The following is a 12,118-nucleotide window of genomic DNA, read 5'->3' on the forward strand; positions in this document are numbered from 1 at the left end:
GGCTGGGAGTTGAAAAGAGCGCTAACATCACCAGCACCCACCATGGGGACAGTGAGGCGCGGGGCCCGGGGCGTCTTGGGAAACCAGCACCTCCACCCCTGAACTCCTCCTCCGCCCCGCACCCTCCGACACCGAGGCCGCGGCTTCCTCCGGCGCCTCGGCAGCCCCCTCCTCGCTCCTGGGGGTCGCCATCTTCCCGCCACTGTCCCGAAAGCCTCAGCTGCCCGTGACGACGTGCCCCCTTGGGATGGGCTAGAGCGTCATCCTCGCTACGGCACCGCCTCCGCGAGGTCCGGACGAGTCACGGCAGCCGCGGAGGCTGCGCCTGTCCTCGCGTTCCAATCCTAGCACGGCAGGGAGGCGCGGATGATGAGGCTCCCGGCTCCCCTTTTAAAAGGAGATAAATATACACTAGTTTAGTATTTCTAGGCATTCGTCCTCAACAGCCCTGCTTTGTACAGCGTACGTGAGAAGCAGCTGCGGAGAGCGCGGCCCCTGGAGGCAGGAGGACCAGGGCTCGGTCCAGCATCCCTGGGCTGGGACCAGGCGTGCATAACGGGTCCCGCCTCTCGCTGTGGTGGAGCCTCAGATGACGTCACGCTTGTAAGTTGCGTTCCAAGCCCGGGAGCCAGGTTTGGATACTTTGTATCCTCCGAAGCGTCCTTGGAAGACACCCGGGGCCGTGTAGCCCGGGCTAAGGGTTTGCGTTCAAATTCCACTTGCACTGACGAGGATCCACATGACCTCAGTCCTAGGCCTCAAATCCCTCTTCCTTAAAATAAGGGTGGCTGGATGGCACAGTAGATATTTTTTTTTTTGCAAGGCAAATGGGGTTAAACGGCTTGCCCAAGGCCACACAGCTAGGTAATTATTAAGTGTCTGAGACCGGATTTGAACCCAGGTACTCCTGACTCCAGGGTCGGTGCTGTATCCACTGCGCCACCTAGCAGCCCCAGTAGATAAGAGTATTGGTCTTGGAGTTAGGAAGACAAGTTCAAATCCAGGCACAGGCGTGTGACCTTGAGCAAGTCACTTAACCCTGATTGCCTCACATCCAGGACCATCTCCAGTCATCCTGATTCGGATCTGGCCACTGGACCCAGCTGGTTCTGGAGGAGAAAGTGAGGTTGGTGACTTAGCACAGCATCCCCTCACTCAACTCCACTTCATGTGCTTCTTATTAGCATCCCCAACCTGATGTCATGGTATTCTTGGAGAATGAAGGAGAAATGTTATTAAGGTAGTTGAACTAAGGGCCAATAGTGAGGTCCTTTCAGTGAAGCAATACCCAGTCCTTCCCAAGAGAGCCAATTTCACCCTTGAATAGCTTTATTAAGAACTCTGCCTTTTGTAACTTCCACTAATCACTCCCCTTTCTGGGAACCAAAGAGAACAAATCTGATACCTCTTCTATTCTATGGCCACTGAATAATAATCCATCATCTAGCATCAAACACCAAGGTTTCACTTTTCCAATCCAAACTTTCTTCAATTAATTCCCATTAGACATAAGCTTCAGACCCATCACCATTCTGGTTGTCTTCCACTGGAAAATCAATATCCTTCCTGATACTCGGTACCCAGAAAGAGGAGGTGGGATAGGGAGCCATCACCAACTATCCTGACTTGTCTTGCCACTGAATTCCAATGATTCTGGAGGAGAAGAGTGAGTCTGGTGGCTTTGCACATCTCTGCTTCACTTAAATCCAATTCATTTGGAAGTCAAGACATCACTCTCTTGCTGTCATTGGTCCTCTTCAAGAATGACGATGGAACAAGAGCCCAGAACTAAACCTAGGACTCCAAATGGGACCTGACCAGAGCAGACAACAGGATTGTCCCATACATCCTTGGCCCAGAGCATCATTCCTCTTTTAAATGCACACTAAGATGTAGCTTCCAATTTCACACTTTTGAATTCTAATAAGTTCAGTGATTCTCAACCAGTGGACCCCTAGAGAATAATTAAAAGGCATCTGTGAATCCATATGTGTATTGAGTATTGTGATTTTGATCATTATTTAGTGCCAACAAAAATATGTTTGATTCAGTATTCAGCCCTTCCACATAGCCCCTGCAATCTGGAAAATCCTTGTAAAATATTTTGGCCCTTCCTTTGTACCATAGAAGTGCGAATTTTTTTTCTTTTACTTTATGGGGTGTTTACAATACCTTATTGTAAAATTTAGATTGATATTATCCAATATTATACATATATTTTAAGCATCTCTGAGTTTCTAAACTTTTTCTGTCATCTACTGGTCTTCGTGTGTCTTTTGTTTTCACAAAACTCCCCCCCCCCCAAATTCCCACTTAATTTCTTATGCTGACCTGTAATATATTGAAACAGTGATGGGTAAAGTAGCAAGGTGGAAGGAATAAATGCTATAAATGTACAGAAGCATACTTTTTGTAGACTGAATAATGCCCCACACCTATATGTATGTTTTATGGACCTAGCCATATAGCTAACTAGGAATTTTACAAATATGTTTCATTTGATTCTCACAACAACCCTAGAAGGTACATGCTATTATAACTATTCCCATTTTACAGCTGAGAAAACTGAGGCAGAGGTTAAGCTTCTCACCCAGGGTCACATGGCTACTAAGTGTATGGTGTGGAATTTAAACTCAAGTCTTCCTATTGCCAGGAGAGTGGGTATGCAGTGGATGTAGAGCTGGGCCTGGAGTCAGGAAGTTCAAATTTGATTTTTAGACACACACTGACTTTAGACCATCCTCTTTGCCTCACTATCTTTATCTTCAAAATGAATAGGAGAAGGAAATGACAAACCATGAAGACCTGAGTTCAAATTTGACTTTTAGACACACACTGACTTTAGACCATCCTCTTTGCCTCACTTTCTTCATCTGCAAAATGAGTAGGAGAAGGAAATGACAAACTACTCTTTCTTTGCCAAGAAAACTCTGAATTGGGGTCATGGAGAACTGAACACAACTGAACAATTTCATATGTCCAAGCCCATCACTCTATCTGTAGTACCACCTAGCTTGTTCTGAAAAATTCTGTACATTCAAAAAGCTTGTAGGTCAATAATTTAGACTAATCCCCTGATTTTAGCAATGTAGAAGCCAAGTCATATAGAGTAGAAGAAGAAAACCAAATTAGATGGTTATAATAGTGGACGACTAAAGTCTTTGAGAATGCAGGCTCTGAAAACTTTTGTTTTTTTTCTAAGATTCATCGTGGGCTCTTTTGGGCTGTAATTTCTCAAATCATGCTCCATGCCTCAATTCATCGATTTTTTTCTATTTCTACATCATGCAGAGCTAATTCAACAATAAGAGCATTTAATTAAACCATGTAAATAACAAGAGGAAAACAAGTTGAATACAAATGAGATGATATTTGTACCATGCTTAGCAGAGTGTCTGACACACAGTAGGCATCTAAATGCTTGCTCTTTTTCTTTTCCTTCTCTAACTCCATTCTCAAGTAGGTTCAAACTCCTACATCTCCCAAGGTGTCGAATGGGAAAGAAATCTCTGAGGAAAATTTGCAAGGAGGAGGTGAAATGCCTTTGGGTATGGTGGGTGATATGAAGAACCTGCATCCTCTCAATATGCTTTCAGGGAACTAATTTGGGGTCTATTATAGTCTTGGCTTCAGGTTTTGCCTGACAGCTCCCTTACAAAGAGATAATATCATGGATAGATGCAGTTCTGGGGTCAGGAAAACCTGAGTACAAATTTAAGCCTCAAGCAATTGCTAGCTGTGACTCTGGGTAACTCACTTAACCACTGCTTGCCTCAGTTTCTATATCTGTAAAATGGGGGTGAAAATATAAATTACCTCCCAGGGTTGTTGTGAGAATCAAATAAGATAATAATCATAGGGTGCTTTGTTCATTATAATAAGCACTGTTTGATTAGCATTATTATTGTTATGAGCATCATTTCCTCTTAGTGTAGCTGCTGAACGTTATTTTCTGCTCAGTGGACCACATGTGGTCCAGGTCTTCAAACCACTCCACTTTGGCACCATGTTCTTGTTTACTTCCCTTTCCCTTCTCTTTCCTCCACCCTTTTCTGCTTGTCTCACTTCAACACAATCAATTCTAGACTCAATTCCAGTTTTCTATAACATAAGTACAGTGGAACAGATAATCTTTAAAGTTTTTTCTAGCTCTTCAAAGTTTATCAATCCATGATTCTAATGATGATCAGATAAAAAAATTGGGTTCCAAAGAAGCTGTTCCTTTGGAATTTCCCATTCTTGAACTTTTAACTCAGAGTTGCTATGCAGTATTAGCTAAAGTTGGCCCTGGGAAATCTTGAGAGTTTGTTGATTGTAAATACTCTGCCAAAAGGAAGTATCAGTTTCTGATTCTACGTCATTTTCTTTCTGGGCATTTTAACACAATGCTCCATACAGGAAGGTAGTAAACAAAAGTCTCTAGTGGTGTATTTGTTCTGGCTGGGTAAAGTCCACAATCTAGTACCATTCTTGATGACTTCAATTTGATCCGCTTGGATGAGATTGACCTGTGATACCTGGAATCAAAAGATATTACATAAGAATGGCATTTTTTTTTTAGGTTTTTGCAAGGCAATGGGGTTAAGTGGCTTGCCCAAGGCCACACAGCTAGGTAATTATTAAGTGTCTGAGGCCGCATTTCAACTCAGGTGCTCCTGACGCCAGGGCTGGTGGTGCTCTATCCACTGCACCACCTAACTGCCTGAACCTTTAAAGTAACTCTGTGACATCATAATAGCAGCAATTAGCAACTTTATCTTCAGTTATAAATTGTTAGATTTGAAATTAGTGATGTTATTAATGAGAAGGAAAGAATAATACAGAAAAGATCTTTATTGCAACTATCAACAGTTATTAATTGCTTCTTTTATTAAAAGGTTGCTTTTCCTATAGCCATGTGGTCACATTTAAATGGATTTAAATGATCACATTAAAAAGCTTCTATGAGGGGACAGCTAGGTGGTGCAGTGGATAGAGCACCACCAGCCCTGGCGTCAGGAGGACCTGAGTTCAAATGCAACCTCAGACACTTAATTTCCTAGCTGTGTGGCCCTGGGCAAGTCACTTAACCCCATTGCCTTGCCCCCCCCAATTTTTTTTAAAAAGCTTCTATGCAGATGATGTGCAGATCATCTTAAAAGTATTCTTCTTAGTAGGAACTCTTTGATTTTAAGGAAACACCTATTTATAAAGTACTTATTATGTACTAGGCACTAAGTGCTTTACAGATAGGATTTCATTTGATCCTCACAAAAAACAGGGAGCTGTCTCTTTAAACCTAAACATGGTTAGATTTCATATCACAACAACTTAACAGTTCTTTTGAGCTTTTGTGACTATTATGGGATTTTTTAAAATAAATTTTGTCCTTTTCAAATGACTCTAATTTAATTTTTAAATTTTTTTTGTTTTTTTTTGCAAGGCAATGGGGTTAAGTGACTTCCCCAAGGTCTCACAGCTAATATTATTAAGTGTCTGAGGTCACAGTTGAACTCAGGTCCTCCTGACCCCAGGGCCAGCACTTTATCAACTGCACCACCTAGCTGCTCCCCACTAAGCCACCTAGATGCCTCATTTTTTTTAAAATAAATTTTTGCAAGGTAATGGCATTAAATGACTTACTCAAGGTCACACAGCTTAGCATGTATTAAGTGTCTGAGGTCAAATTTGCACTCAGGTTCTTTTGACTCCCAGGCTAGGACTCCATCCACTTTGCCACCTGGCTACCCATAAATGACCTTAATTTCTAAAATGAAATGATGTTGCTAATTTGTGTAGAAGAATTACAGCTCTTAAAAATAATAAAGTAACTAATCCTGACACAGACACTTACTAGGTGTGAACGTGGGCAAATGACTTAATTTTCTTCTCTTCAGTTTCCTCATCATAGGGCAACTAGGTAGAGCAGTAAATAGAGCCCCAGCCCTGGAATCAGAGGACCTGAGTTCAAATTTAACCCTCAGATATTTGATACTTACTAGCTGTGTGACTTTAAGAAAGTCACTTAACCCTGATTGCCTTGCATCCAGGGCTATCTCCAGTCATCCTGCTTCATATCTGGTTACTGGACCCAGCTGGCTCCAGAGGAAAAAATGAGGCTGGGTAAGCACTTCCTCACTCAAATCCAATTCACATAAATGTTATGGTATTGTTTCCCTGATGTCATGGTTTTCTTCCAAAATGAAGGACAAACAATAGCATCTGTAAAATGGGGATAATGATAATAGAAGCTACCTCACTAGGTTACTGTGAGAATTAAATGAGATAACATTTATTAATAATAAGCACTGTACAATTCTTAAGGTATTACACAAATTAATGACACTTGTTATTTTAAAGTTATAAATTCTTGGCAAGTGAATGAATGAGTTAATAGAGAGAAAGCAGAGTTAGAACTTCCAAGGAAACCAAATACTCATATATCTTCATTAGATTGTGAGCTCCTTGCGACTATTTTTTACCTTTCTTTACGTTTCCAACCCTTAGCACAGAACCTAGCAAATAGTAAGCTAAATATATGCTTGTTGATTTAACTTTTTTTAAAAAAAAGGAAAAAGTCTCCAAAATTCATAAAAATAATTAAAATCTATTAAAGTTGAAAATGATCAAGAAAGAATGACAACATACTTTATTTTAAAAACATATTATGCAATAATTGAAACAAATAAAATAATAGAAACAATACAGATGAAAAAGGGAGAGAACACAATGAACCCTGAGACAGGTGACACATTTAAAGAATTTAAGTAAGAATTAATATTGGTAATAATAAATAAAGAAAAAAGAAAAATAAAATAATAATGAAAAAATAAAAAATGAAAAAGAAATAATAAAAGAAAAGCTTGTGGACATGAAAAAAGAAGAAAAACCACAAGAGGACATGAATACCCCCCAAATTGGAAGAAATCATTTAAAAATGACTAACATGGAAAATAAAACTGAAAAAAATTTAGTATAAACAAAAGACTTGCTACTACGAAAAATAAAATTACAGACAAAATCAACAAAGTAGAAAAATGCTTTATCAACTACAACTCTATTGAAAGAATTGGAAAACATATATATATATATATATATATATATATATATATATATATATATATATATATTCAAAGGACAGATGTAGAGGGTAGACCAAGGCATAACAACAAAATTGTTGACATCCTAAAAAATTTAGAAAAACAAAATAATCTGGACACTAAAGTCCTAGAAATTATTGAAGAAAAAATTTTAGTATTAACAAAAACAAATGCCAATTAACATTTTTACAAAAAAAAATCCACTATTTCCTTGTCTGAAAAAAAATTAAAATTTCAACTTTCCAAGATATACTTTTGTTAACCAAGGGCTGTGAATAAGGATTGTGATAGATTTTTCAAGGAAGACAAAGCATGATTGGAGAGATTAGAATATGATATACACAAAAATTAAGAGGTACAGGTTAAAGTGTGATTTGTTTATTAAAATTGATTTCATTAATTATGCCTATTAATAATAATAGTAAGCATTTATAAATACTTTAAAGTTATCTAACTTGATTCTCACAACAACCCTGAGAGATAGGTGCTACTAATAACCTCATTTTATAGACGTGAGGCAGAAAGAGGTTAAGTGACTGGGCTGGCCTCCCCCCCCCACAAATAAGTAAAAGTCGGAGACCAAATTTAAACTTGTCTTCCTGATTCAAGATCCAAAGCTCTATCCACTATGCCTAACACATAAGACTATATATTTGTACACAATGGTAGAGAATATACAGAAGTTGGTGTTATCATAGGTCCTTTTTTCATAGGTGAAGTCATTTTAAACGTTACCTCAAAAGCATTGTTCAGTCATGGACAAAATACTGACCAAGGAGTCAAAAGTGGTTATGCTGGCTTTGCCATTAATTAGTTAGGTGACCAAAAATTCTGGGTCTCAGTTTCTTCAACTATACAATGATTTCAGACTAAATGCTCTTTAAGTAACTTCCAGATACTCTAATTCTTTGATATGATCTAATGTAATCTCCTAATTAGCCTATTTTGGGGGGGGTCATTTCAAGGTAATGGGGTTAAGTGACTTGCCCAAGTTCACACAGCTAGGTAATTATTAAGTATCTGAGGTCCCCCTGACTCCAGGCTCATGCTCTATCCACTGCACCACCTAGCTACCCTGATTAGCTCAATTTTTACTAAAAATTTCTATCAAGTATTGCAAAAAAGCACCTGAGGGAGATAGTCATGGAAATAATTAGATTGCACTTTAAAGTTTACAAAACTCTTTCCTCAAACCAGTCTTGTGAGTCAGAGAGTAAAAAGTATTAGTATCTTCAATTTTCCCATGAAGACACTGAGGCTCAGAGAGGAGGAATAGATAGCATGAGATCCCGAGGGTTAGAAACAAGGTAAGCTGTCAGAACCAGTGAAATGTGGTCAAATTGAATGAACCTTTTTATTAAGTGCCTTCTGTGTGGGCATTGAAGGCATTGTGATAGGCACCAGGGTTATAAAGAGAAAACAGAAAGTAGTTTCTATTAGTCAGGAGACTATACAAAATGCATAGCAGACAGTGTCCCTGCCCAGGTGAAGGCCATGATTTAATAGAGTAGAAATATGTGGAAAAATATGTTTAAAATGCAATATGTAAGAATTGTATTCATGCTTTTCTTCCTTATCAGGAGGTCTACAATATTTCACTATTTCAAAGATTCAATATGAGGGATGAAAATTAATAGTGATTGAAAAGTACTTTGAAAATGTAAAATCCTATAAATGGAATGGCTAAGGAAAAAGTTACAATCTCCAGTGAGGTCTGTTACTTTCTGCATAGAAATCCAAAGGATTCCTCATCTGGAAGAAAAAGAAGGAAAGCTTAAAAGGAAAGGAAGTTGATGCCAGATAGAGTTCATTTTCTTTTTAAAAGAGCTATTGATTGCAATGAGGAAGAAGGAAATGGAATGTTAGGAGGGTGATTCAGGAAAACAGAAAGTCTTTGGCCAGGTTAAAAGCAAAGCAGAATGAGGTAAGTTGCCCTTGTCAGCAACTCTGGTGACCACAAGCATAAAATGTGAGTATCAAGGATAAACAGACCATGGAATAAGAACACAGAAGTCTTTAAAACCAACTATTTTCAAATATTTTCTTCATCTTCATTTTACAGATGAAGAAACTGAGCCTTCAAAAGTTTCCATAGGTAGTTACAATGACCAAATTTGACCCCGAATCTAACCCTTTGAAGATTGTAAATAATGAGATAATTAAAAGTCTCTACTTTGTTCTTTCCTTCTTTCTTTTTCTCCTGTCAATTTACAAGCACTTTCCATGTTCAAAGTATAGCCCTAAATTCTATAATTATTAATAACCTGAACTTGAAAATTTTGAAAATATGCTTCTGCTGAAGATAAATTACAAAATGCTATTTGCAACTAGGCCACAAGTATTTAGTTACCAAGAATATAGCAAAATTCCTGTACCCAAGGAATTTAGGACCTAAATGACAAATATTATAGTTGCTTATGTGATATCAAAAAAGAAGAAATATGGCATGTTTTTCCACTAAAAATATTTGTGATATTAGAAACCAATTTTCCCTTAAAGAATAAAACAGCAAGCTTTCCTTCCCTTTGTCCATTTTTAATGAATGGACCTTTTCTTTCTCTCTCAAATAATCAAAAGATCTATGATTTTATTGATCTAGGAGTTCTCTCCAGTGATGCAAATCTCAAATTAATATCTGCCTATTCCATGTGACTTTCACCTATGTCCTTCCAAAAGTTTTTAGTAATACCTAATATGTTGAAGATCTTACTGACTTTCTTTTCATAACACACGAGAACCAATGAAGCATTTTGAATATCTATTCATCATCCTTCACTTTTTCTACATGACTGGTCCATCTTCTCTTTTTTGTCATATGATAATTTGATGGCATTTTTTATTCCTTTTCTTCTTCTTCTTCTTCAGTTCCTTGTTGGTTATATGTTGTTCTCTAATCACATTTAATCATGCTGCTTTCCATTGTTCTCTGTGTGATGTTCATTTTCTTTCTTCTCCTTAGAGTCAATGGTGACCTAACCATATAGTATTGCCATACACCAATACTGATAAAATACTTGCATTGAAAATATGATATTTAGATTTTTCTGCTTACTCTCCTACACCTTTTCAGTTCTAGACTCATCTTATTGGCTATCTATTTTGTCTGTCCCAAACAGACTTCAAGTTGGACAAACTTTATAGCAAAGTCTCTAAATCTTTTTTTTTTTTTAGATTTTTGCAAGGCAGTGGGTTAAGTACTTGTCTAAGGCTACACAGCTAGGTAATTATTAAGTGTCTGAAGTCAAATTTGAACTCAGGTCCTCCTGACTCCAGGGCCAGTGCTCTATTCACTGTGCCACCTAGCTGCCCCTAACCTTTTTTTTTATAATTTTTTTTTAGGTTTTTGCAAGGCAAATGGGGTTAAGTGGCTTGCCCAAGGCCACACAGCTAGGTAATTATTAAGTGTCTGATATCGGATTTGAACCCAGGTCCTCCTGACTCCAGGGCCGGTGCTTTATCCACTGTGCCACCTAGCCGCCCCAGCCCCTAACCTTTTTAAAAAGTATCATGGACTGTTTTGGCAGTCTGGTGAAACCTATGGATCCTTTCTTAAGATAATTTTTAAAAATGTTAATGAATACTTAGAAATCTGTCTATAGTTCCATGAAAGTAAAATTAAGAATAATTGTTCCACAGAGAACCAATAAAGGCCAATTTCCTTCTTGAAAATTTTGAATAAAATACTGTATCACAAAGATCATACACTAGCCCAGTTTGGAATTTATACCAGAAATGAAGGGATAGTTCAATATTAAAAAAAAGTATAAGCATAATTTACCATATAAATACAAAAAACATTTTATCAATAAATGTAAAAAAACTTTTGATAAAATACAACATTAATTCCTATTAAAAACACTAAAACATAGGAACAAATGGAGTCTTTCTTAAAATAATAAGTAGTATCTATCTAAAATAAAGAGCAAGCATAATCTGTATCAAGAAGATTTTCCAGTAAGATCAGAGGGGAGCAACTATTTCATTATCACCACTTTTATTCATTATTGCATGCTACCAATAGCAATAAGAAAAGAAAAAAAATTGAAGGAATAAATATAGGCAATGAGAAAACAAAACTATCACTCTTGAAATGATGGTATACTTAGAGAATCAACTAAAAAACTAATTGAAACAATGAACAATTTCAGCAAAGTTTCATGATATGAAATAATCTACATATGTCATCAGCATTTCTATATATTACCAACAATATCAATAATATCAACAGCAGGGAGAAATTGAAAGAAAAATTCCATTTCCAGTTATTTTACTGCAGACAATCTAAAATACTTACCTACTTAGACAAACCCATTGATTATATGAACACAAAAAAACACTTTTCACACTAATAAAGCAGATCTAAACAAATGGAGAAATATTAATTGCTTATGGGTAGACTGAGACAATAAAATAAAAATGACAATTTGCCTAAATTAAATTACTTATTCAGTAACATTCTAATCAAACTACCAAAGGAGTTTAATAGAGAGAGAACAAAATAATGACAAAATTCAGCTAAAAAAGCAAAAGGTTAAGAATATCAAGGGACTAAATGGGGGAAAAGGTGTGAAAACAACCCAGTAATTCTAGATTTCAAACTATATTAGTGGTAATCATCAAAACAATCTAATATAGGCTAAGAAATAGAATGGTGGATCACTGGGAAAGTTTAAATATATAAAAAATAGTAGCAAATGACTATGGTAATCTAGTGTATAATAAACCCTCCAAATCCAAGCTTTGGGTATAAGAACTTGTTATTTAACAAAAATTGCTGTGAACTAGTATATCATACTGTATGCCAAAATAAGATCAAAATGGGTATATAATACAGACATAAAAAATTGATAGCATAAATAAATTGGGGAAGTATTTAAAATTTACTTGTCAGAGCAATGGATAAGGTAAGAGTTTATGACCAAAGAAGATATAGAGAGGATAATGGAAAGTAAAATAGATAATTTTGATTACAAGAATTAAAAAGGTTTTATATAAACAAAACCAATGCAGTCAAAATTAGAAGGAAAGCAGGAAACCGG

The 12,118-nt window shown here is 36.9% G+C and overlaps 2 protein-coding genes across 4 annotated transcripts in view; both read right to left on the bottom strand.

Moving 5' to 3' along the window:
• Positions 1-296, bottom strand: part of ZCCHC4 (zinc finger CCHC-type containing 4) — a 63,972-nt gene extending 63,676 nt beyond the window's left edge. Inside the window, exon 1 of one of the 3 annotated variants that reach the window (XM_074229683.1) lies at positions 42-296. In XM_074229683.1, coding sequence (XP_074085784.1) covers positions 42-192 — 151 coding nt within the window. In that variant the 5' untranslated portion in view covers positions 193-296. The remainder of the gene's footprint in view (positions 1-41) is intronic. The other 2 variants (XM_074229684.1, XM_074229682.1) reach the window with 2 other exon arrangements.
• A 2,998-nt stretch (positions 297-3,294) lies between these two features.
• The window catches only part of PI4K2B (phosphatidylinositol 4-kinase type 2 beta), an 80,609-nt gene continuing 71,785 nt past the window's right edge, over positions 3,295-12,118 (bottom strand). Inside the window, exon 12 of the transcript XR_012477063.1 lies at positions 3,295-4,517. The gene's annotated coding sequence lies outside the window, so the exon portion shown is untranslated. The remainder of the gene's footprint in view (positions 4,518-12,118) is intronic.

This window comes from Macrotis lagotis, chromosome 3 (genome assembly GCF_037893015.1).
Source record: "Macrotis lagotis isolate mMagLag1 chromosome 3, bilby.v1.9.chrom.fasta, whole genome shotgun sequence".
NCBI classification, from domain to species: Eukaryota; Metazoa; Chordata; class Mammalia; order Peramelemorphia; family Peramelidae; genus Macrotis; species Macrotis lagotis.